Raw genomic sequence first — 26,115 nt, forward strand, 5'->3', positions numbered from 1 at the left:
TTAGTGTATTTAAATCTACTATTATTTCTAACACTCCGATCCCCCTAGAATGACAATGCTGACTGGCAAACGGACAGACTGACAATGCTGCTGTCTGCTGTGCTCCTTCATCCAGAGTGGAGGCACTCTAATACAGGAGGTGTGTTACTGGCCAGATCACCAGGTGAAAACAAAAGGAAAAAATTATAAAAAGAAAGCTAATGCAGCCACCACATCTAATGATTGTAAGCTGCAATATATAACATTTTTGGTTTTGGGTTTAATACCGCTTTAAAGCTTAACCCCAGCTTTTCATACAATTTACATAATTCATTACATAGTTTGTTTTGGGCCAAGCTATGTGAGGCCGCTGGATGTGCAGTATAAACTGTATGTAGCTGAGGCTCCATACAGCATACCGCACTGTGTTCTGGGTTTGGGCCAAGACTTCCAGTCTCATACCTGGAACACATTAGAGTCTATCTCATCGGCGCTCAGCCATTCAGAGAAAGCAATGTATTCTAGCAATGAATACAAAGCTTCTTTTAATTGTCTGAGTCTGAGAGGTGGGCTGATGATGTCCCAACCTCTGACTCAGCCAATCAGAGGAGGCTTTGTATTTATTGCTAGCAGGGCTGTCCTTCATATTGATTGGACCCTGGGCAAACATTTTCTTAGGCCCATCTGAATTCACTTATCAACTATTTGCAGGCAGGGCAGGCTCAAGGAGCAGCTTTTTTTGGGCCCCACAACAATAACTGGGCCCAGGGCAGCTGCCCCTTTTGCCCTGCATTAAAGATGGGCCTGATTGCTAAAATACATTGCTTTCTTTAAATGGCTGAGCACCAATCAGATAGACTCTATTGTGTTCTGGGTATGAGACACAAAGTCTTGGCTCGAACACAGTGTGGTATGCTGTATGTAGCCTCAGCTACATACAGTTTATACCGCACATCCAGTGGCCTCACATTTTAGTGAGGGACATAGTTTGATTGGGCCAGCTTGGCCCAATGTCCTATGTAAAATGTATGAAAAGCTGGAGTTCAGCTTTAAGCTGCTTACACCTCCCAATCTCCCCCAAAATAATGAGTGTGAAGATATATGACTATAGGTTAACATTTTGCTGTCTCAAAGTACACAGTTAACATTGATTTTAGTCCTTCCCTCTCCTCTGTGATTGCCTCCTAGTTATGTCATTATCACCCTTAGGGAGTCAAAAAATGATGCTCAAATTTGAGAGCATTCCTTGTAAATATTGGGCAGGTTATGGTCTCCCTCATTAAAGAGCAACTTAAAAAAAAAAAGAAAAACCTCCTTTCAAGAGTTTAAAAAGGTCCAGCTGTAAAATCTTATACTACAGTTAGGGCATGATATAAATGTCCATCAAAAAATTTTAAATATCAGTACCCAGTTGCTGTTGTAAACCACAAGCAAACAATATACACTGTTTCCCTGAAAATAAGACCTAGCGTGATTGTCAGTGATGGCTGCAATATAAGCCCACCCCCCAAATAAGCCCTAGTTAAAGTCCTTGTAGGTCTTATTTTCAGGGTAGGGCTTATTTGGGGGGTAGGGCTTATATTGCAGCCATCACTGACAATCACGCTAGGTCTTATTTTCTGGGAAACAGGGTAGATAGAGCAATATAAGGTAAAACCTCTGCCAAGTTCTTTTTGCTCTCCGTGTCCCATTTTCCTTCACTTTCCTTGTCAGATACAACATTAAGTAAGAGGCAATCTCTTCAAAGTGAGAGGAAATCCTCTCGTAGGCTTGGTTCACATTAGTGCTGGCCGTGCATCCCGCATTTGCTCCGGCAGACCAATTATTTGAATGGGCTGCTGTGCTGCATGAAACACACAACAAAGGTGCATGGACCTTTTTAAAAACGCGGCCACAGAGAAACTGCATGGTCTTTGTTCCCACGATCGCTCTGCAGGCTGAGATGTGTCAGGCTGCCATTCAGAATAAATGTCAGCCCGCGCGTCTTGCAAGAGCAGTGCAATTCGGCTGCAGGTGGTTGCGGGTGTGGGAATCTATGTGATTCCCGCACCCGCAACCAGACTGCACGGCCTGCACTAGTGTGAACTGAGTCTTTGACAGTTGTCAGTGGAACAAAGGTGTCCTATTAAAAGATTTCCCATTCTGGTAACAACTCAAATTTTTTAATTCTCTAGCCCCTGTACCAAGTGTCACTAAAAAATTTTAAAATGTCCTTTTATACTCTTTAAAGCGGTAGTAAACTCTGCTTTTTATTTTGTATCTACAGGTAAGCCTATTATAAGGCTTACCTGTAGGTACAGTAAAAATATCCTAAAATTGCACCATTTCGGAGATACAGTGCCTTGAACAAGTATTCATACCCCTTTTAAATTTTCCACATTTTGTCATGTTACAACCAAAAATGTAAATGTATTTTAATGGAATTTTATGTGATAGACCAACACAAAGTGGCATATAATTGTGAAGTGGAAGGAAAATGATAAATGGTTTTCAATTTTTTTTTTTTACAAATATCTGAAAAGTGTGGCATACATTTGTTTTCAGCCCCCTTTACTCTGAGACCCCTTAATAAAATCTAGTGGAACTAATTGCCTTCAGAAGTCACCTAATTAGTAAATAGGTGAGTGTAATTAAACAAAATATATATATATATATATATATATATATATATATATATATATATATATATCTCGGCTTTGAACATCTCACGGAGCACTGTTCAATCCATCATCCGAAAATGGAAAGAGTATGGCCCAACTGCAAACTGCAAACCTACCAAGACATGGCCGTCCACCTAAACTGACAGGCTGGGCAAGGAGAGCATTCATCAGAGAAGCAATCAAGAGGGCCATGGTAACTCTGGAGGAGCTGTAGAGATCCACAGCTCAGGTGGGAGAATCTGTCCACAGAACAACTATTATTCGTGCACTCCACAAATCTGGCCTTTATGGAAGAGTGACAAGAAGAAAGCCATTGTTGAACGAAAGCCATAAGATGTCCTGTTTGCAGTTTGTGAGAAGCCATGTGGGGGACACAGCAAACATGTGGAAGAAGGTGCTCTGGTCAGATGAGACCAAAATTTTACTTTTTTGCCTAAAAGCAAAACGCTATGTGTGGCAGAAAACTAACACTGCACATCACCCTGAACACACCATCCCCACCATGAAACATGGTGGTGGCGGCAGCATCATGTTTTGGGGATGCTTTTCTTCAGCAGGGACAGGGAAGCTGGTCAGAGTTGATGGGAAGATGGATGGAGCCAAATACAGGGCAATCCTAGAAGAAAACCTGTTAGAGTCTGCAAAAGATCTAATACTAGGCCGGAAGTTCACCTTCCAGCAGGACAACAACCCTAAACATACAGCTAGAGCTACAATGGAATGGTTTAGATCAAAGCATATTCATGTGTTATAATGCTCCAGTCAAATTCCAGACCTAAATCCAATTGAGAATCTGTGGCAAGACTTGAAAATTGCTGTTCACAGACACTCTCCATCCAATCTGACAGAGCTTGAGGTGTTTTGCAAAGAAGAATAGGCAAAAACATCACACTCACATCACTGGATGTGCAAAGCTGGTAGAGACATACTCAAAAATACTTGCGGCTGTAATTGCTGGGAAAGGGGGTTCTACAAAGTATAGACCTTTGCACGCCTCACTTTTCACGTACTTATTTGTAAAAAAATTTGAAAACCATTTATCATTTTCCTTCTACTTTACAATTATGTGCCACTTTGTGTTGGTCTATCACATAAAATCCCAATAATATACATTTAAGTTTTTGCCTGTAACATGACAAAATGTGGAAAATTTCAATGGGTATGAATACTTTTTTAAGGCACTGTATTTACGTGTGTAGCAGCCAGTGACATTACCGGCGCATGCACACTGCACTCAATGGACGGCACGCTCGAGTATGTTGTCCATTGCGAGAGCTGTCCCGCTCATGGAGTGACGTCATCGCGGCTCTGCCATTCAAATGGCCGGAAGACCGAGTGAAGATGGGAATCCCAGTCAGCTGTGACATCACACTGCTGGAGGGATCCATTTTTTGGTGCGGTGCATCTTAGCACATCATAACATTACCTGCAGGGGGACCATTTTTTTTTTTTTTTTTTTTAACGCAGTTTACTACCACTTTAAAAGAAAAAAAGAAACCTCTAGTCCTAAAAATGTAGAAACTGATCTGCCCAAGTTGAGTTAATCCACTGGAAAGGTTTCTACAGCTTAAACATGCTAACCTGTGTTTCTTATGCCCCCTTTTAGCACCTCCGCCACACAATTTAAGTCTTCTTTTTGTACTTTGTGCTAAGATCTAGTAAGTTGTTGACCATTTGTTAATGACAAAGGCGTGATATAAAAGCATGCTTTTTTGGAGCAGTTTTTTTTTTTTTTTTTCAAGTGGTTATTTTGGCATTTACAGGTTTATCTAGATACACATCCATTTACCATCCTCCTGGACCCTCTTCCAGCTCTGCATACATTGCTCGACCGCTTCCAGTCTTACCACCTCTTGCGCAGCCTGGAGTCCCGCAGCCAAGGTCAGGATCAAGGCAAGGGTGTAATAAGGGGAGGGCAGAAAGGGTAACTACCCAGGATTTATTGAGGATCTGGGAAAAATATCACATTAGTTTGAATAAAAGTGTTGACATCGACCCTGGAAATGGCTGGAATCCCTGTGTTGCAGAGTCTGAAGGAGACTGTACATTTGAAGATCATAGTAGGGTCCAGGGCTGCTGTTAGAAATCACGGGGCCCCATACAGCCTGACAAGGCCCCCCACATCAGAAAATGTCAAATAACATTTTCGTTAATCTGCCATGGCCACAATGTTGTGCTTCGCAGCCATGGCAGAAATGATACCCTCATCGATCAAGACCCATTCAATTGAATAGCACTGCTCTGCAAGCACCCCGCAATGCGCTAGTGCGGGGTAAAAGCAGGTGGCGAGGAGGCAATATGCCTCACCGCTTGTCAAATGCTCTCTGAAGAGCGATCTAAATTCTGACTGCTCTTTAGAGAGCAAAACACATTTGAACAAGACTTTACGTGTCTTTACTTTTTTTCTTTTTTTCTTTATTTTTTAGAATTTATATTTTGTTACACTTTTTTTAATCATTATTATTTTTATTTTTACATTTTTTTAACTACCCTATTGGGGGATTTTTGTGAAATATCAGGGGTGTAAACAGACCACTGATGTCTCACATTTGAGACAAAGGGACTGAGGACATAGACATCCTCAGCTGCATTCAACATTGAACGAACAAGAAGCGCTCCGAGGCTTCCTGTTCATTCACAGTTTACTATGCTTCAGTGATAACTAAAAATACTGTGCTGCGCTAACTTTTTAGTTATTTGTGACTAAGTTAATATCACTTACTTTGCCTGCAGCTGGTTTTTACAACTACAGTATATTTGTTTTGGTTTATTTGACCACTTGCACGGTCTACTATCTCTGTTTTCTTTTTATGACTACGTGATGAATGCACACAGGAGTGATTGATCCTGATTGACCACTGTGTTCATTCAGGAAAGGAAGAGGTTGGTAAATACGATATATTTACCCTGCCCCCCCACCCCCACCCCCCACCTTCTCTTCCCCCCTGCTCTCCATCCTGAAACAATCCCCCTGTGTACCTGTAGCGGCCAGTGGGGGAGGAGAGGAGGGAAGGAAGGGAGGGGAGCACACAGAGGAATCTGACAGCCATAGGCGTGCGCAAGGGGTGTGCCAGGTGTGCCTGGGCACACCCTAATCCTGTGGTTGGCAACCCACCAATGACTGGCAGGTGATAGGTAAACCGCAATCCTTCCTTGCTGACCCTCAGAACCTGGACAGGAGAGGCGGCGGGAGTGGAGTTTAGTGGAATCGATCTGTATTTTCCTCCTACAGCAGCTGAAAGTAGGCTTCTCCTCGTCTCCCTCTCAACATTCAGCTGCCACAGGAGGAAAATACAGGGGATCTGTAACAATATATGCAACCCCCGCCATCCCTCCTGTCCCTGTTCCTCTTCCTTCTGTTGCCCGGGTCCCCCTGTGTGCTCTCTTGCTCCCCCTTCCTCCCATTGTTTCAGGATGGAGAGCGGGGAAGAGGCTGGTAAATATGTCAAACGCATATAAATGTGTTGGAGCTTTGGGGTGCACACCCTAATGCAATAGGCTGCGCACATCTATGCTGACAGCTAATGGAAGGGGGCGCAGATCCTAGAACTGATCCCCCTGCAGCCAGCCGGAGGGGAGGGGGAAAGGAGTAGAAGCCGGTAGTGCTGCAGGGAGATCCACAAGTGTCAGTAATAAACAGTACCACTGGTCCTGGACAGATGGGGCCTGGGCCCAGTACAGGAGGTGCTGGCTGTACTGCCATTTCAGCGGCCCTGGCTGGGTCATCCCAAAATCATTAAAGTGGTTCACCTCTGATTGAGTAAAAAAAAAAAAAAAAAAATGAAATCCACAAGGAAATGCTGCAAGAGTATAAGATTATCAGGGAAGCCACAGAGGATATTTACATAGGAATGAATGAAATGTATTTGGGACATTCCAATATAGTTTAGAAAATAAACATTGTATTGTGCTGTACACAATGAAAACCAACCCACACATTAAAAAAACAGTTTCTTTGAGCATGTGGGCTGGTGTCAACGAGCACTAAACCTTTTATACATTTTCTAAACAATTGCATTTGTTATTTTGATAAGCCAATATAAGGAAATGCAATGGTGAAAAAGACACACAGTGCTTTCCAACCAGGATTTCATGGAACCCAAGGCTTCCTCCAGAGTTTGCTCGGGGTTCCTTGAGCAATGACCAATTTCTGCCTTTCAGATACGTTCCCACTGACACCATTGATCTTTTTAGCTATCTGTAAGGGGGTAATTCTTCCCAATGACCACAAGTGTAAAGAGCATTCTTCCCACTGACCATCACACTGATGTATCATGGACTGTAGATATAGCCATTTTTAGCAGGTTTTCCCTTAGACCAGAAAGTAAATTTAAGAGTCCCTCTGTGTTGAAAAGGTTGATAAAGGCTGGTATAATCATTAATCATTCTTCCCAGATTTTTCTTGGTATGCGTAGCTGGAGATGTGGTGTCCTTCGCCTATAGACTTAGTGTAGAAAGATGTCTTTCTTATCTTGGAAAGTTAAGGGATATGTACTGTATTCACACTTCATGTAATTGCTTCTTAGGCAAGGACTGCATGGGTATTTCTTATATATAATTAACTAACCCCTACATTCCTGCAATGGGATGAACTAATTAGGAGAGCCAGGATCCAGCACCCGCTTAAACAATATGTCTGTTCCCGCTTTCCTCCAACAGAAGATATTGACTGACAGCAATACCTGCTCAGGTATTTCAAGAAGAGGTGGTGGAAGTGTGGCTACAGACAGGTGCCTAAAGTAGAACTATACTCATCTCCACTCTAGTGATATGGTGTCCTAAAGCTCCCTCACCAGGTTCCCGATCTTCAACCGTTTTGATTGGCCGGGGTGAGATGACATCACTCCTCTGCATGCATGAGAGTTCACCCATCTCGGCAGAGGCCGAAATTCCACATTGAGCTGCATGTGCATAGCTCAGTGTACAGTGCTGACAGGCACATAAGAAACTTTAATGCAGAAGAGACCTTGTATGTCTCTTCTGCATTAAAAATCCTGCCTGTACACACATTTTTTTTGCTAGTAAAGTTTCACTTTACAAATTTACCTGATTTAACTGATGTAGCGGTACCTCCGTAAGGGCTGCTGAGTGATGTGGCCCACCTGTCACCCTGCCCAGCTCGGCATTAACTTCCAGACACTCCAAGACATTGAACAACAAGTGCATCAGCTTTGTTTTTTTTGTATTTTATTGAGGGATTAGAACTTGGATGGGGTTAAGGAATTCATGGGATGCCCAGAAAATGATTCTTGCATGGTTTGGGACAATTCAGATATTCTCCTTCTGCACAACACTTGCTGCAGACTATCTCTCCTTTTCCCTCCAGCACAACTCTTCAGGCGCAGCTAGCACATGGTTAGGTCTAACTCTGATTTCAGCCAGGCCTTAGCAAAGTTCCATTATTAAAGCCAGGGACCGCAGGCCCCTTTTAATGTAGCAACAAAAATAGGAAAGTCTTTAGTGCTAACTGACCTTGGTGGACTACTGATCCCAGTCAACCCTTTGCAAGCTCTGACAGCCCTCCTGACTGCAGCGGTCCGACTTCACTGCCAGTAACATCACAGTCTCTCTCACTGGCTCTGCATCTACCTCTGACTGCACACTCTCAGTCCTCTCCAGCATGCCTCTCCCAGCTCTCCTGACTGTGCCTGCCACTCACCGACACCTGATGGGTCCATCCTGGAGACTTGCCCGGCATTATATCCCGCTGTCCTCTTCTGCTCCTGTTCAGGACACCCCTTGGGTTGTGTGCGGTTCCTATTCAGCTCCGTGCCCAATTACCCCCCCCCCCAGACTGGGGGGCTCCCTCCAAGGCCCCGACAGCCTAATACTCCATCTCCAGTTCTTTCACCCGAACAACAACAACCCAGCTGGGCTGACCCTAGGTATTTAAGGAAGCCTGCCCCCTGCCAATCCAAGTTGGGGATTGGTCAGGGCTCCTTAGAACACCTCAGACAGTCCCACCTCTCTTCCCCTTCTTCCTTCTAGAATCCTCTAGATGCAGAAGGGAGGTAACCAAAAGATGATTTCTGTGAATCACCAGCCTACTCCAAGCCCACTCCTAGCCCACAGATCAAAATAAACAGGCCTAGCTTCTGGCTAGGCCTGCTTAACTTTACCTGTACTACAAAAAAATCTCACTCTAGCACCTACACTAGGTAGAGGGTGCTACACTGATAATTATGAAACCATAATGTTTTATTATTGTTAAGAGAATGTGTTATAGTGGTTCTTAAAATTATATTAAACTCTCAGTTTTTTAATCACTGCCAACAGCTGATTTAACCACTTAGTGAGTAGGAGGATTCTTTTTTTTTTTTTTTTTTTTTTTAATCCTTGCCTATGTTCCAGTGTAAGCTGGTGACATGACTGCAGCCTCAGGTTTCCTGTTTCAGGGTGGCCCCTTTCTTTTGCAGCATTCTATGGAGCCATCCTTGCGTACAGAGTCAAAAACTTGTGTCTCCCTACACCAGGGGTATTGAATTAAAATTTAAGGAGGTCCGATCAGTAACATTTCTTCCAGCAGGGGCTTTGTGCAATTACATTACAGCCCTCACCTCCTATATCACAATCCTGCTCTTACATCAGTGTTCTCAGCCCCCCACTTCACGTTAGTTTTTCCTTCACAGTAGTGTTCTGAATACCTTTACCAACACACCCCCCCTTTATTAACATCCGTGCCCTCAACCCCCTTTCAAATCATCACCACCCCCACAATACTGTCTTCTGTTCTGCCCCCTTCACATCATCCCCCTACACCCCCCCCCCCCCCCATTGTAGTGTGCTCTGCCCTCTTCAAATCCCTACACAGCACTACCCCCCTTTACATTACCCCCTACAGCACTGCCCCCCTTCACACCACAAATACCCCCCCACAGTAGTGCCCTCTTCACACCACTCTCCCCATAGCACTGTCCGCCTTCAAATTACCCCCCCCCATAGCACTCCCAGCTCATATCCTCCCCCCACAGCACTCCCCTCTTTAGATCACCCTCCCCCTACACTGCACTGATCCACCTTTATATCGGCCTTCTACAGCACTGCCCCCCTCATATCACAAATCCCCCCCCAACAGTGTGCTCTGCCCTCTTAAACTCACCCCAACAGCACAACCCCCCCTTTACATCACCCCCCTACAGCAATGCCCCCCTCACATAACAAACAACCCCCGACAGTAATGCTCACTGCCCTTTTCATATCCTCCCCACAGCAATACACCCCTTTACCTCACCCCCCCCCCCGACAGCACTACCCCCTCCCCCCCCCCAACAGCACTACCCCCCTTTACCTCACCCCCCTCTGACAGCACTGCCCCCCTTTCACATCACACCCTCCCCCTACAGTAGTGTGCTTTGCCCTCTTGCCATTCAGCCATAGGTGCTAGGGTGGAAATTTTAACGAATAGTTTGCTGGGGAAAATTGTATTCATTGTGCTCAGTTTGGTAAACTAAAAAAACACAGAGGGTTTATTACTACTTTAATTAATATGCTGTAACTATTGTTCTGTTTTTGAACTTATTACATTTTTGCATGTTTTATGTCCTCCAGGCATGAGCGGCGTGTTCTCCCCTCCTTGTGTGGAACTGATAACTGAACGCAGTGATGTTGTGACGTTAGTCCGAGCCAACCTCACCTTCCCTATCAGTATGTACAGCTACTTACTGACTTTTTTGAATCAGTGGGGCTCGGTAGTGTTAAATCCTCTTCCACTCCTAATGTGACTCCCTGTCCACGCTTTATGCATCTTCCAGCAGATTTACATCAAACATTAATGTTTAGAACCAATCCAGGCAAACTCCAACTCAAATTTGTTCCATATCCACTTCATATGCGTCTCCCCTTTTGGGGTCAGAAAATGAATTCTACTGAGTTAAGCAATAAGAAAATTATCAAAACAATATATTATACTATTTTTAGGTACTCTATAGCATATTTTCAGCTAGAATATGTTTTAAATTATTGCAACATTTACATTTTTACTCAAATGTTGCTGTTCTGTTTGATTCTTGTACTTCATATGCAGATTTGTAAATGTTCGCTCATGGTCATCTGTCTGTTAGGGAATGTAATTACCCCCTCCTCCTCAAAAAAACTCCACGCCTTTGGTCTCCGTGACTGTACTCTTCGCTGGTTCTCATATCTTATTTATTCAACCACACCTTTAGCATTACTTACAATTCTAATTCCTCCTCTTCTCTCCCTTTCTCTGTCGGGGACCCCTAAGGTTCTGTTCTTGGACCTCTCTTATTCTCCATCTTCACCTCTTCCCTGGGTCTGGTAATAGCCTCCCATGGCTTCCAGTACCATCTCTATGCTGACGACACCCAAATCTATCTCTCTACCCCCCCAAGCTCACTCCTTTACTAACAGACATATCAGCCTGGATGTCACACCACTTCCTCAAACTCAACCCGTCCAAAACAGAGCTTATAATATTTCCTCCCACACGTGCCTCTTCCCTGGTTTCTCTGTCAAGATCGATAGCTATACTATCTGTCCGTCCCCGCATGCCAGGGTTCTAGGTGTAATCCTGGACTCTGAACTATCCTTTCGGCCCCACATCCAATCCAAAGCTTGCCGCCTCAACCTCTGCAACATCTCCAAAATATGCCCCTTCCTAACCAATGACTCCACAAAGCAACACCCTGGTCATCTCTCGCCTCCACTACTGCAACTCCCTCCTCACAGGATTACCTTTACATAGGCTATCCCCCCTTCAGTCTATCATGACCAACCGTTGGGTATGGCCAACTTTAGTTGTACCTCTAATGCCTGGCATACTGTATAATTCTCAGTGTTTGCCAAGTGTCACTGAACTGTAGAACTGATAATATAATGGACCTGGACTATCTAGGTGCACCAGTGACAACACTATCATCATCATGTGATAGGGACCTGTCCAAGTTGTAGAAACTATCTAGGTAATGACAGCTACCTGGAAACTCTGCGGTGTGTATTGATGCACATTCAGAAGAGAAACTGGAGCTAGGCACTACTAACACAAGCCCAGTGACATAAGCATATAGGCACTCATGCTTGTACAGTGTTTCATGCACACAATGGCCCCTTCCCGCTGACACTCCCCAAGAACTTTGCTCAGAGTTTGAGATAGATACACTCTCCACCCTCAACAGAGATAAGAGGCCATTAAATCAGGGAGGGGACTGGCACCTACATGCACCCAAAGTCTGCCAGATACTGTAACAGCAGAACATACAACTGCTAAAATCATACCAGCTTTGTGCATCAAACAAGCCAAGGGATATTTTTGCTTCTTCTGCATTGCCACATTCCGTGTGTGAGCTGTGCATTAACCCATTACTCAACTGTTCAAAGGTGAAATGTCATTTTATTTTTAACCCTTTCGCTGCATGAGCTTTTTTGGGATTTTTTTTTTTTTTTTGTACATATTTAAGTAATCTTCAGGCCTAAAATTATTTTTTTAAAGTGTTACTAAACCCAGGACCCTGCATTCACTATGTCTGGTCTCCCACAGTACGCAGAACATGGAAATGCAATTATTTTAGTAAATATAAACTGCTAAACACCTTTTCTCATCAGCAGGATATAGCAGTCTTGTGACTTGTATCAGTTCCTTCCTAGTTGTAAAAGTTTTAATTTCCACCTGATCCTCTGTCTGGACAGCGCTGATTGGTCCTGTGCTGATCCCATGCACTCTCCCAAGAAAAAAGAAAAACTCTGTAGCAATACACACCAAACTGTGCATGTGCAGCTTGACCCCTAATGCTCTATTCTATCACGAGATGGGTGGGAGTCAGTTAAAGAAGAGGAGGATCACACGCCTTTATACACAATGCAGAGGACTAACCCCTTAGCTTCCACAGTGAGCATAACAAGCATGCTTTACTGCATATATACACTGATTTTACTTTTGTGGGTTTAGTAACACTTTAACAACCCCCCAAAATGTTATACATTTTCTGAAAGCAGAGACCCTAAATAATAAAATAGTCGTAGCTCCAGATTTTTATGTCACAAAAAATTAGGGCAACTGTTTATCAAGCGAAAAAATTCAGAAATTTTACACTTAAGCTAATTTTAAGGCCTCATGCACACTGGACGTTTTTGGACATTTTTACAGCTGCTGTTTTTTACTTCAGACGTTTTTTTCTAGAGTCAATAACCTCTCCAGCATATTATCCTATGTGTCCATGCACACATAGGCTGTTATCAACTGTTTTTGGCTGGCGCGTTTTTTGGCTGTGAAAACCCCCCAAAACTATTGGGTTCTGAGGAGTTTTTCATGCTGTAAAAACGCTCTAATGTCAAAAAACGCTGATAAACGCTCACTGTAATTTTTTTAACATTTTTGATCTCTCATTGATTTAAACATTAAAAAGAACGCCTAAAAACGCTAACGCTAAACAATGATGAAAAACGCTATTGCAAAAACGCTGAAAAACTGCCGTTTTTATAACATTATTATAACATCCAGTGTGCATGAGGCAGGTAGGTGCTAGCATAGTTCCATAGTCCCTCCCGTCTACAGACCTTTTTTGGTCCAATCAGCTCTACCCCACATCCCTCTTCTAAAGAACTACTCCTTCCATTGATGCAGGGTAAGCTTGGTTCCATTTTAACAGTGATGGAGGAGGAGGATCTGGACAGCCGCACTCTAATTTAAATGCCTTTATTGTATAAAATAACAAAAGTTTAAACAGCAGGGTACAGGATAAATTACTGACGCGTTTCACACTCTTAATAGTGCTTAGTCATAGCTACACAACCACAAACTTTTGCCACAAATATATACTAGTGAATTATGTGATCAATTAGAATTGATTGCTATTTAACTAATTAACTTCATTTAATCAAACAAGTGTGATTTAGAAAAAAGAGGCACAAATATATCCAAGAGAAAAACACGGAAAAATACCATGTGTGTGTATATAACAAAAGATAAAACAAAATTTAAACAAATCGAAATGTCAAAAAGATTCAATTATATAACCACAACTCCTGGATAAATAAGCATGTATAGTACTTTAAAAATATTTATATATATTGGTAAGAAACAAAGTGCATTTGTGTATAGGAAATAAATAGACATGTGTAGTAATAAACACCAGAAATGGAGCATAAGTTTTTACTCTTTAAAGTTTACTCTTTGATGTTTTGATTTTTGCTCTCTCAAATGCTATCTTAAAGTAATAATACTACTCATTGCTTTTGTATGATACCTCCATCATGGTTATCTCTTTTTTTTAATCAAAACTTGTTTATTGATAAATTGCTTATATGTTCCATACAATCGTTGCAATAAAAAGACAAAGAAAAACAATATATACAATATATGTCTCTGTAGGTATACATAGTGTCTGAGCAATAACAGAAGATGGTGCAGATAATACATTTCTTTTACCCTTTCCATCCACAAAGAAAAAAAATTAAAAAGGGTTTAACCAGTGCTTTTGACCTATTATGATAAAACAGTGTTATACTTTTCTCCAGTTCACGGATAAAGCAAAGTCTAGTGCATAACCTTTAAACTTAACCAAACCTGTGTTTCCTGTCCCTCTCTTGCTCTCCCCCCCCCCCCCCTCAATCCCCACATCTGTTGATGACTTTTTACTGAAGGAGTCTGTCCATTACCAATTGTGGTGGAGCTAGGCTAGGGTCGTCCAGCCATGGTTGCCAGATAAGATTAAATTTTCCCACAGCCTTCCTGCGGCTGTAGGCCAACCGCTCTCTGAGAAGTAAAGAATTAACATATGCAATCCACTGTTTTCCTGTGGGGACCACAGGTGCCATCCAATACCGTGCTATAAGTTTCCTGGCCAAGTACATCAGTCTAGTGATCATATAGTACATGCCCCTTGGGAACATTTCCTCATCCATTGCCCCGAGCAAGTACACCAGGGGGTTCAGGGGAACAGGAACCTAAACTAGTCTGGATATGCATTGAGACACCTCCACTCAATACCGGCAGAGTTTCAGGCACCTCCAGAGCAAATGTATAAAGTCCCCCTGATGTACTTTACATTTTGGGCACAGGGGGGAGTCTCTATTTCCCCAACTGTGGAGTTGTATTGGCGTTCTATAGGTTTTATGTAGGATAAATAATTGTGACAGTTTATGAGATGCTGAAACGGATACTGCAGGTATTGACTCCAGGGCCATGTCCCACTGATCACCATCTATATCTCCGATATCCTCTACCCACTTTTACACTTGAGAGAGGTATGATCCTGGATGGAGGATAACAGCTCCGCATATATCCTAGTTATAAGTCCCTTCCGGGTCTCAGCCTGGAGGACTTCCATCAGCAGAGGAGACGATGACACTGTTAAGGACTGAGTCTGCTGCTGTGCCCACAGGGCATGTCTAAGTTGAAGGTATTTGTAGAAGCCCCTTGGGGTCAAGTGAAACTCCAACGCATATCTGTTCATAGCTTTTCAGTACTGTCCCTTCGTATAGCTGTGGGAAGAACCAGATCCCATTTTCTCTCCATGGGGAGAACACCTGTAGATCCCGAAGTTCTAGGTATCTAGGGTTGTTCCATAGTGGAGTGAAAGGCCATCATGGTTATGTCTAAATTTCGATATAGACAATGTAGTTGACAATGACCTTGTGGTATGATGACCATGGTACCTACCATCGATCTAAGATATTTTCTTTAGTGGCTGGTATACACTCCATTGATTCATGTAATTTAAGTGAAACTTTAATACATTATTTATTAGTTTATTTATGTATGCTAGGTCTGTGGTCTCTGCATGCACATGTATTCCCATTTTTGTTTTCGACATTTAAGCTGTGGACACGGATAGGTTGTGAAGGACTGACCTATTTATAGATGAATGTACCTATATACATTTACCAATCTATCGGCCAATATCATTGATCGAATTATCCAGTTGCTTTCAATATATGATATAGATCAGGCATGATTTTGTTGGTATTTTTTGGTATCTCTCTGACTAAGATTTGGGCCATCGGAATGATCGCTATGTATCTTTTGTGCCCATTGTAACAATGGTTGAAAGTATGGGATTTATGATAACACGGATCTTTAGATGGTCTTTTCTCTTGCCTTGTTCTGCTGATAATCCAATCCATTCTCCGTTTTGTTACATTTTATGTTTAGATGTTTGACGTTCTATATATTAATATATATATGAGCATATATAGTCATCTCATCAATTTTCAATGTACATATGTTTACAGGGCTGTTCTGAAATTATTCACATCTATACTTATCTCCATTTCCGGCGTTTATTACTATAAACGTATATTTATTTCCTATACACAAATGCACTTTGTTTCTTACCAATATATATAAATATTTTTAAAGTACTATACATGCTCATTTATCCAGGAGTTGTGGTTATATAATTGAATCTTTTTGACTTTTCGATTTTGTTTTAAATTTTGTTTTTATCTTTTGTTATATATACACATGGTATTTTTCTGTGTTTTTCTCCTGGATATATGTGTGCCTTTTCTTTTTAAATCACACTTGTTTACTTAAATAAAGTCAATTGGTTAAATAGCAATCAATTCTAATTGATCACATGATCCATGTTGCACTAGTATATATTTGTGGCATAACTTTGTGGTTGTGTAGCTATGACTAAGCACTATTAAGAGTATGAAATGCATCAGTTAACTTATTCTGTACCCTGCTGTTTAAACTTTTTTTATTTTTACAATAAAGGCATTTAAATTGGAGTGCGGCTGTCCAGATCCTCCTCCATTGCTACATGCTTAGCCTGCACCTGCTACTTCCACCCTGAGGACAGTGTCATTCTCAACACACCCACCTGGAGCGGTAATCTTTTCTCTCCATTTTAACAGTGAAAGAAGAGAGCCAAAAGCTGCAATAGCTATATTGTAAGTACTAGATCAAGCAGTCGAGCAACACTAGTTGTATAATAGGTGCTGGATCAATCAAACGTGATGATAAAGTGTTGTTGGTAGCTTACCATCACCCATTCAGTTCATTTTGCAATAGAAACCTGGCTGAAAGTGATTGAAGTTGTAAACATTAAAGGATGAGGGTGGCCAGCATTACAGTAGAGATCTCGGTCCTTGGTGGCCAAACTGTTCCTCAGGCCAGTGATGGCCTTGACATATCTCCCTCAGCTTCATGCTGACCTTTGCTACCCACCATACCTTATTCATAATAATCCTATCCATATTAGAGAATGGCTGATATTGGTGACCTCACTACACAAGTGGATTTATGATTTGTTGTTAACAAACTAGTGGTACAAATATCATTGATCTAATAATGACTATGGTTGTTTTCTCCCATGCAGTTTGCAAAACTCGTGTGGCTCATGGACCGCGATCACATGAGGTGGGAATTGTTCTCCTTGACTGCTACTGCACATATTTGAAAGTCGTCAGTCTTGTTTTAGATTTGTTTTTGTTTTGTCTCTGAATACCACACTGTATAGGAATGCTAAGCCTACCTGTAGGCATGAGATAACGGTCTCAAAAAGCAGCATAGAATACATTCATACAAAAGCTCTTTGCTAGATGAACCTCTCCAAAAAAAAAAAAAAAAACTTAATGTGTAGATCTATAATTTTTTGGTGGATGAACAAATTTTTCATTTGTCTACTTCTCCCACTCAAAGCGGACCTTATACCGTTGTTTGCACTGTCTCTCGTTCCCGATCTCCTATCTTTCTCTCCCTTATTTTTTCTCCTCCACCCTCCCACTTTCTTATCTCTTGCCCTAATGAACAGTGATGTTCCCTCCACTGCCCACATCCTCCTGGAATATCCTAGAACAGTGATGGCGAAACTTGGCACCCCAGATGTTTTGGAACTACATTTCCGATGATGCTCAGCTACACCGAACATCATGGGAAATGTAATTCCAAAACATCTGGGGTGCCAAGGTTCGCCATCACTGTCCTAGAAGGTTGCAGGTTGTATTTATGGAGCTTTTGTATAGGAGATCATTTAGAGAAAGATAAAGGAAAGATAAAGAATGGTCTGGTGACAAGGTCTTTTTAAAGGGGTTCTAAATTAAAAAATTTTTTACCTTTTTTTTTTTAAGTGTCTGTAAACACTCATTAAAAAAAAAAAAGAAAAATAACAAAAATGCCTATACTTACCTGCTCTATGCAATTGTTTTGCACAGAGTGGGCCCGATCCTCTTCTTCTGGGGTGCCTCTGCCAGCCCTCCTGGCCCCTCCTCTTCATCGGGTGCCCCCACGGAAAGCTGCTTTCCACACAGCTTGCTATGAGGGCACTCTTGGGAGAGGGGGAGCAGACAGCGCTGGCTGGGAACCCTAGAAGAGAAGGTATTGGGCCGCTCTATGCAATACTATTGCACAGAGCAGGTAAGTATAAACCTTTTTTTATTTTAGCTAAAACAAATGAGTCTTTAGTAACACTTTAAGCCAAGGGCTGTCTTTGTGTTGTCGTAGAAGAGCCAATCATTGACAGACACATAGCCTTAAATAAGTTGCTTTTATGTTGGTACCTGCCATCTGACTTTGGCCAGGCTTGACAGCAAGCCATGTGCAGTATTCTAAAGCTGGCCATACACGGAACAAATATTTTTCTGGTTCCTAATGAACTGTGGTTGACCCTGTCAGCACTTTTCCTTCTGACATCCTTCAATCTGAAAATCGAAGGAGCTGGGAATCAAGTGATATCTTATGCCGCGTACACACGACCGGACTTTCCGTCAGAATAGACTCCGACGGTCTTTGCGACGGAGTTCCGCTGAAACGGACATGCCTACAAACGATCACACCAAAGTCCGATCGTTTAGAACGTGATGACATACGACGGGACTAGAAAGAGGAAGTTCAATAGTCAGTAGCCAATAGCTGCCCTTGCGTCGTTTTTGGTCAGTCGGAATAGCATACAGACGAGCGTTTTTCCCGACAGGAACAGATTCCGTTGGAACGATTTGAAACATGTTCTATTTCTAGGTCTGTCAGAATTTTAGAAAGAAAAAGTCAGATGAAGCCCACACACGATCGGAATGTCCGATGGAATGATTCTGTCGGACCTTTTCTGCCGGAAAGTCCGGTCGTGTGTACGCGGCATTAGAGTCTGATCCTCTGGCCTGCAAATAGCGATATTTTCTCAAGTCCTACGTACTGGGGCTGTAGTCCAAAGTGTGTCCACAATGACCCAAAGAAGAAATAAACTGAGTGTAGTCCATCTACTTATGGAGGTGAAGAAAACGAGTCCTGCTCTATAGCATTACATATTTTTAACTATATTAAGCTGTTATCAGATTAGTATATATTTGGATTAATGAATTTGCAATCATGTGCATTGATCATTTTACTACTTTGATGTTATGTGCTTCATTTAAAGTCCCAGGATAATGTAAATTTGTATGTATCGATTTAGGGATGGAGGCACATGACCACAGATGGTGCTCCAGACCACATTTTTTTAAGATACAATTTAGAATGCATTGATGCCAAAGTATCAGAATAACAGCCAATTAATGTACATTTTTTTGAAAAGAAGATCTGCTATGACAGCCTTCATAGTTCTCTTGTGATGGGTTTGCTTTGACTGGGTCAATAATTGGAAGCGATAAGGAACATTATAACATCTACAGCCTATACCAATTTTCATTGTTTGCACACGGAAACGGCCAAATCTACAAACTGTCTCAAAAGACCTTCAGTTTGATGTGAAACAAACCACATTAGATATAAAGTTATAACCCTTCTCTCTCATACGTTGTAGATAGTAAACTTCTAAATATCTCCATGCTGTTAGTTTTCTTACCGCTCTAGTTCCTTCCTACACAGATGTCCCTGATATTTAACGAACGAGGGCTGAAGGAAGTGAACCCCCCATGTCTTCTTCAAAGCTTCATCAACCACAGCGCCACCCTGTACAAGGTGTTTGTGGTGGGATCTCAGCATTTTGTGGTGAAGAGACCATCCATACGGAATTTTTCCCTGGGAGAGACAGGTCTGTGACAGCGTCGTGAAAGAGGCTTTCAGCATTAGCTGTAGACTTATGCAACACCAACTTGAGCTTCTTTATAATTCAAATATTCCTATGCTTCTTTAGCAAAATTCAGGCATTCATATTATCTTCTAAGCTGAACATACACTGAGCAAATCTCAGTCTGTTCCTGATGAACTGACTTAAAATTTGCTCCATGGGTGGCCCTGTCGGCACCCATCCACCCAACATCCTTCAATAAAAAAAAAAAAGTAGCTTGGCAGAACATTGTTGGCTAAATAACATCTGCATCTAATCAGATGCAGGTACTGTACTAGTAATATGACAGCCATCATAGGGGCCCCATACTGCTTACCTGACAGGGCCTAGCTCCCTCCCCCACCCTCGGATAATAATAAATGTTTTTTACTAAAATCATTATTATGACATACACTATATTACAAAAAGTATTGGGACACCTGCCTTTATACGCACATGAACTTTAATGACATCCCAGTCTTAGTCCGTAGGGTTCAATATTAATTTGGCCCACCCTTTGCAGCCATTACAGCTTCAACTCTTCTGGGAAGCCTGTACACAAGGTTTAGGAGTGTGTCTATGGGAATGTTTGACCATTCTTCCGGAAGCGCATTTGTGAGGTCAGGCAATGATGTGGACGAGAAGTCCTGACTTGCAGTCTCCGCTCTAGTTCATCCCAAAGGTGTTCTATTGGGTTGAGGTCAGGACTCTGTGCAGGCCAGTCAAGTTAAAAAAAAAAATTGGCCCTAGTATATGAATGTGAGTTGGGGACCTTGGACTGTGGGCTCCTTCAGGGTAGGGACCGATGTGACTGTGCAATGTATGTGTGGAGCGCTGCGTAAATTGACGGAGCTATATGGGTACCTTAAATAATTATTAATAATAGATGAGCATCTTAATGAGACACAATGTATAGGGATAGGGACAATTGTAGACACACACCCACACTCACTCAGGTTGCACTGGATGGACTAGTGTCTTTATTCAACCTTACTATGTAACTATGTAACTATCCACCCCAAACTCATCTTGCTTTGTGTGCTGGTATAATCATTTGGTGGAGGGGGGATTATGGTGTGGGGTTGTTTTTCAGGGGAGGATCTGGTTGTTTCAGTGAAGGGAACACTTAAGGCATCAGCATACCAAGACATTTTGGACAATTTCAACTTTGTGGGAACAGTTTGGGGATAGCCCCTTCCTGCTCCAACATGACTGCCCACCAGTGCACAAAGCAAGGTCCATAAAGACATGGATGAGCGAGTTTGGGGTGGAGAAACTTGACAGGCCTGACCTCAATTCAATAGAACACCTTTGGGATAAATTTGAGCGGAGACTCCCTCCCCCATACTACACCCATCACTACATAAGCCCCCTCCCCCATACTACCCCCCATCATTACATAGCCCCCCCCTCCATACTACATTGCCACTCATTAACCATCAGCGTGCTCCTGTTTCTGACCTCAACCCGATAGAACACCTTTGAAATTAAAGCGGAAACTGCAAGCCAGGCCTTCTCGTCCCCATCAGTGCCTGACCTCACAAATGGACTTCTGGAAGAATGGTCAAACATTCCCATAGACACTCCTAAACCTTGTGGACAGCCTTCCCAGAAGATTTGAAGCTGTTATAGCTGCAAAGGTTGGGCCAGTTCAATATTAAACCCTATGGACTAAGACTGGGATGCCATTAAAGTTAATTTGCGTGTAAAGGCAGGCATCCTAATACTTTTGGTAATATAATGTATTTACTAGCCCCTTGCCCTGCTCTCCATCCTAAAACATCCCATTCTGCGACTGCAGCAGCTGCCAGTGGGAGAGGAGAGGAGGGAAGCCAGCAAAGCTGCAGGGAAAAGGGGCACACAAGGAGGATGGGGATGCAGATGCTAGAACTGCCTGCAGCACAGCTAGTAGGATGGAGTGGAGGAGAAGCCAGCAGTGCTGCAGGGGGAGACCGAAGAGGATCAGTGTCTGCAGTGTCTGCAGCTGACCAGCTCAGCGGGTGCCCTGGGGCCCGGGCCCAGTACAGGAGGGCTGGCTGTACAGCCTTATCAGCTGCCCTGATGACAGCTGTCAGCAATAGCTTCAATGGGAGATTATCCAACTATTTAACATGGATGGAGGAATCTGTTAGATTTGTGTATATGACCAGCTTTATTGAGATAGCAGCAAGGTTTCTTGCCTATTCCACTGATGATGATGTTATCTTTTACATGTCAGCAAAAAATCTGAATTTCTGTTTTTGACTGACTTGTATAGCTACAGAACTTTTGTAGATAAAATTGGATAGTGCCAAAGCTGCAGACGACACATACTTATAATCTCCTTATAGATTAATTTTGTTATAAACTGCAGTGTTAAACTGGTCATGTACAGATTGAATATTCCATGTTTCCTGCTAAGCTGGGCAAAATTCAAACCCCTGCCGACACCATCCAGCTCAACAAATTGTGATCTGAAGAGAGGAGCCAGGTGGAAAATTGTTGGCTGAACAGTGACTGCAGCCAACCAGATGCAGCCACTGTTCAGGTATTCTGACAGCCATGGGCGTCAACTGTCAGAAAACAGCCGGTAGGGGAGATTTATTCATCCACGTTGTTTAGTATGAATGGTGGAGCCTATTTGATTTCTTTGTTGTTCAGCATGCAGTTTGAAATAAAACAAAAATGTTCAAGTGTATGTTCAGCTTTAGTTCTGGTTCTTTGGTATTTTTGGAAAACAACATGATATAAGCAGAAAGGGAAGTGGTAGGTCTTTGAGGTTATGATGTGATGTTCATTTATTTCACTCCTTTCACGTTTTGTCATTTCAGATCAAAAGACCATCTTCTTCAACAGCCATGAAGTCTCCAAAGCAGAATCTTGTTCTCACCTCTCTCAGGTGAATTTTTGTTTTTAAATTTTTATCTCTATACAATGCAGTTGGAGGAAACCTTTGTACATAGAAGTCCAGATATTCCATGACCGTAACCTCTGACCAATCAAACATGGGCCATCCTGTCCGTTGACTAGGACGGAGACCACTGGGCATGGAGCCACCATTCCTTCGGCCTTGTTGAAACGTTGTGTTGCCTGTCTCGAGGGTTTGTCCCTCTGTCCCTGGAGTTAGTAGTTTAATGACCATCTAGATGGGTTTTTGAGTCCAGCTGTCAACAGTTCTTGGATATTTGTCCATAACAATCACACTGCCAGCATTTTCGGTCCTCTTCAGGGTCCCTGCACAACGGGTTCTAGCCCCTATGGTGGTGTGAGTCCCCTTTTGAGGCAGCTTTCTCCTGTTGCACACATCTTGAACTAGTTTAGTGAGCGCGGTTTGCAAGACTGACCAGGGGCAAAGGTGCCAGGGCCTCCTCCTGTGAGATATGCAGGTTCAAATTTCTTGATTACTACTACTGCTGCATCCGCCTCTTCTTGTTCCCACGCAACCACATCCACGACCACATTGTGAAAAGAAATAGTAGGTTGTGCCTTGACTTTCTCCTACAAGGCTCTCTGAACTGAGCCTGCTTTCAGACCAGAAATTAATTGGTCCCTCAGTATGTGGTCTGAATCAATGTTTTCAGCACAGTCATAACCATTCCTCTTTTCTAGGAGCCTCTAGAGCCTCTGCATAGCCACCGCATAGTGGGTGAGGCTCTCGTTGTCCTTGTGTTTCTTGCACTGCTCCTATGTGAACCCAGGCTTGTCATAGTGACTTAAGCTTGGGTTCACACAGGAGCGGTGAGGGAAATTGCATGTGATTCGGACAGGAATCGCACCACATTCCTGTTCAAATCACATGCAATTCTTTGCAGTACGATTTGAGCCCATTTATTTTGTATAGGCTCAAGCCGCACAGTATTGGTAATTGGTATCAGCGGGTATTTGTGCACAAGATTCGATACTCGTACTCGCTCTTAAAAAACAGGTATCGATGCTTCCCTAGAAAATACAGTATAGTGTAGTTAAGTTACTTCCAGGTTAGCTATGAAGTAACCTAGAAATCCTCAAAGATTGCTTGGGCCTGTGGCTGAGTAAAATAAAATCTGGTTTTCCCGGTTTGGTGTACACAGGTAGAATATCTGAAAATTACATCTAGCTACTATATTGAACTTTATTTTAATACATTGGGGGCATAGCTTATATACTGTACTGCCCACAACAGGGTACTACAGAGGGTGCTATCTGCAAGCTATTTTAGTTCTGTCTTTTCTCTTGTTCCTTTATTAATTTCTAATTGATATAATTGCTTAAAGAGGAAGAATTGGGGGCCAAGTATAAGCTATGAGAACCCTGAATCTGCACCCCATTTTAATAATGATCTTAATACACACATTTACATTTTCTGAGCAAATTCCGAGCATGGAAATATGGATTGAATAGCTTGTGCCAACACATAAGGATTCAGAATGTGAAGAAGTATGTTTCATAGATGCACTTTCTTCCATCCAGGCACCCCTGTACCCAGATGCGTTGCCTCCATCAGATGACGTGGTCAGACAGGCGGTCCAGGGTCTGCAGGAAGCTTTGGGAATGTCCCTCTTTGGTATAGATTTAATTGTGGACACACAGTCTGGCCGCTGTGCAGTGATTGATGTCAATGCTTTTCCAGGTATGTCTTTTGCTAGTTAACATTGTGCTACTGTCACGAGATTCAAACAAGGAAGACGCTGCTCCAGACGAGCAGTCACTACAGTACGAATGCGTTGGGTGCAAGCAACAGCCCACCACTGATGATCAATAGGAAGAAAAGAACGGCTGCACACCACAGGAATGTTCCAATGATTTTATTCCAAAGAATAGCAATAAACAGCCAACAAAGACAGAGTGTCCAAATCCAGGAGGTGACACGTGCGTTTCACACTGACCTCAATGCTTCTTCAAACCCGGCTGGTTTGAAGAAGCACTGAGGTCAGTGTGAAACGCACGCGTCACCTCCTGGGTTTGGACTCTCTGTGTTTGTCTGTTTATTGCTATTTTTTGGAATAAAATCGCTGGAACATTCCTGTGGTGTGCAGCCATTCTTTACTTCCTATTCTGCTACTGTACACAGACAGAATCACTGGTTTAATTAAACTGGATCAAGAAAAACCTCAGAATGCTTTACATTTTTCCGATACAAGTTAGAAAACAAAAGCTTAAACCCAAATGTTTGTTCTAGACAACAAATTTACACTTTAAAGTGATTGTTGTTTTTTTGTTTTTTTTTTTAACATGAACCTTTACAAACTTGGTAAACTTACCTCCTCTGTGTAAGGGTTTTGCACAGAGCAGCCCCAACCCTCCTTTTCTGGGGTCCCCCAGCGGCGCTCCTGGCTCCTCCTCTGCATCGAGTGCCCCCACGGAGAGCCACTTTCCATGAGGGCACTAGTGCGGGCGCGCTCCTGAGTCCTGCTTCTGCGTTCATTGACACAGACAGCAGGACTCGGCCCTGCCCCCATGTCACTGAATTTGATTGACAGCAGCAGGAGCCAATGGCTTCTGCTGCTATCAGTCTATCGAATGAGGACCCGAGACAGCGGCTGGAGCTGCTCTGCTCCTCCTCAACACTGGAACAATCGGGTTCAGGTAAGTAAAAGGGGGGCAGCACAGAAGGTTTTTGCATTCTATGCATTAAGGTGAAAAACCTTGAGACTTTACAATTCCTTTAAAGGGTAAGTTGACCTTTTCACGAAAAATGAAAAGGTCAGCTAACTCCAAATATCCTGGCCACCCCTCTGGACCCCAGTGCACATAGAAGCTATGATACAAATTGTTGCTAGTGCAGCATGGGGCATTTTGACTGCTATTAGCAGTGGGGTCCGGAATGGTGGCCAGGATATTTGGAGTTAGTTCACCTTTTAATTTTTCATGAAAAGGTCAACTTACCATTTAAGTAATGATAGAATGTAGACTGAATACTAAAGTGGTAGTAAATTCTTCTTCTTGACAATAAGGCTTACCTGTAGGTACAGTGAATATCTCCTAAACTTGTACTGTTTAGGAGATATTCACACTGCATGCAGCCGGTGATGCCCCCCTTTGCATGCCTTCAGAGCTTCGTGTCGTGGGCATGAAATCATCACGCCTCAGCCAATCAAGTGGGCAGAGCACTCAAACCCGGAAGGAAGACCGTATGAAGATGGAAGCCCTGTCAGTGGTGACAGCGCGCTGCTGGAGGGCTTCGTTCTAAGGTAAGTATTTCATAATGTGCTAGTATGCAATACATGCACATTATGACATTGTCTTGCAGGGTTAAAAAAAAAAAAAGTGCGGTCTACTACCGCTTTAACAATTACTCCAAAGAAATAGCTGGGATATATTTGATGACACATTAGGTGGAAAGTATTTAAAAATTGGTGCAATCTATTCACAAAAAGGATTCTGCAGTTATATTTTCATTGTTGTTAAATTTATAAACTGCAGAAATCATGTTTCTAATGAAACATTTCTTTTTAGGTTGGGTTAACACTTATGCGAATTGGATGTGGGTTTCTCCGCATCCAATTTGCATAGCAGGAGATTGTGACTGGCTCTCTATGGAGCCGGTTCACACATCTCAGCAGCAGCTCCGGTGC

The 26,115-nt window shown here is 42.6% G+C and overlaps 1 protein-coding gene across 1 annotated transcript in view; it reads left to right on the top strand.

Moving 5' to 3' along the window:
- The window catches only part of LOC141107786 (inositol-tetrakisphosphate 1-kinase-like), a 36,294-nt gene that overhangs the window by 8,240 nt on the left and 1,939 nt on the right, over window positions 1–26,115 (top strand). Inside the window, exons 5-10 of the mRNA XM_073598760.1 lie at window positions 4,403–4,520; window positions 10,188–10,283; window positions 16,922–16,962; window positions 19,402–19,567; window positions 22,393–22,460; window positions 24,011–24,170. Of these exons, the coding sequence (XP_073454861.1) occupies window positions 4,403–4,520; window positions 10,188–10,283; window positions 16,922–16,962; window positions 19,402–19,567; window positions 22,393–22,460; window positions 24,011–24,170 (649 nt within the window). The remainder of the gene's footprint in view (window positions 1–4,402; window positions 4,521–10,187; window positions 10,284–16,921; window positions 16,963–19,401; window positions 19,568–22,392; window positions 22,461–24,010; window positions 24,171–26,115) is intronic.

This window comes from Aquarana catesbeiana, linkage group LG09, assembly GCF_042186555.1.
Source record: "Aquarana catesbeiana isolate 2022-GZ linkage group LG09, ASM4218655v1, whole genome shotgun sequence".
NCBI lineage: Eukaryota > Metazoa > Chordata > Amphibia > Anura > Ranidae > Aquarana > Aquarana catesbeiana.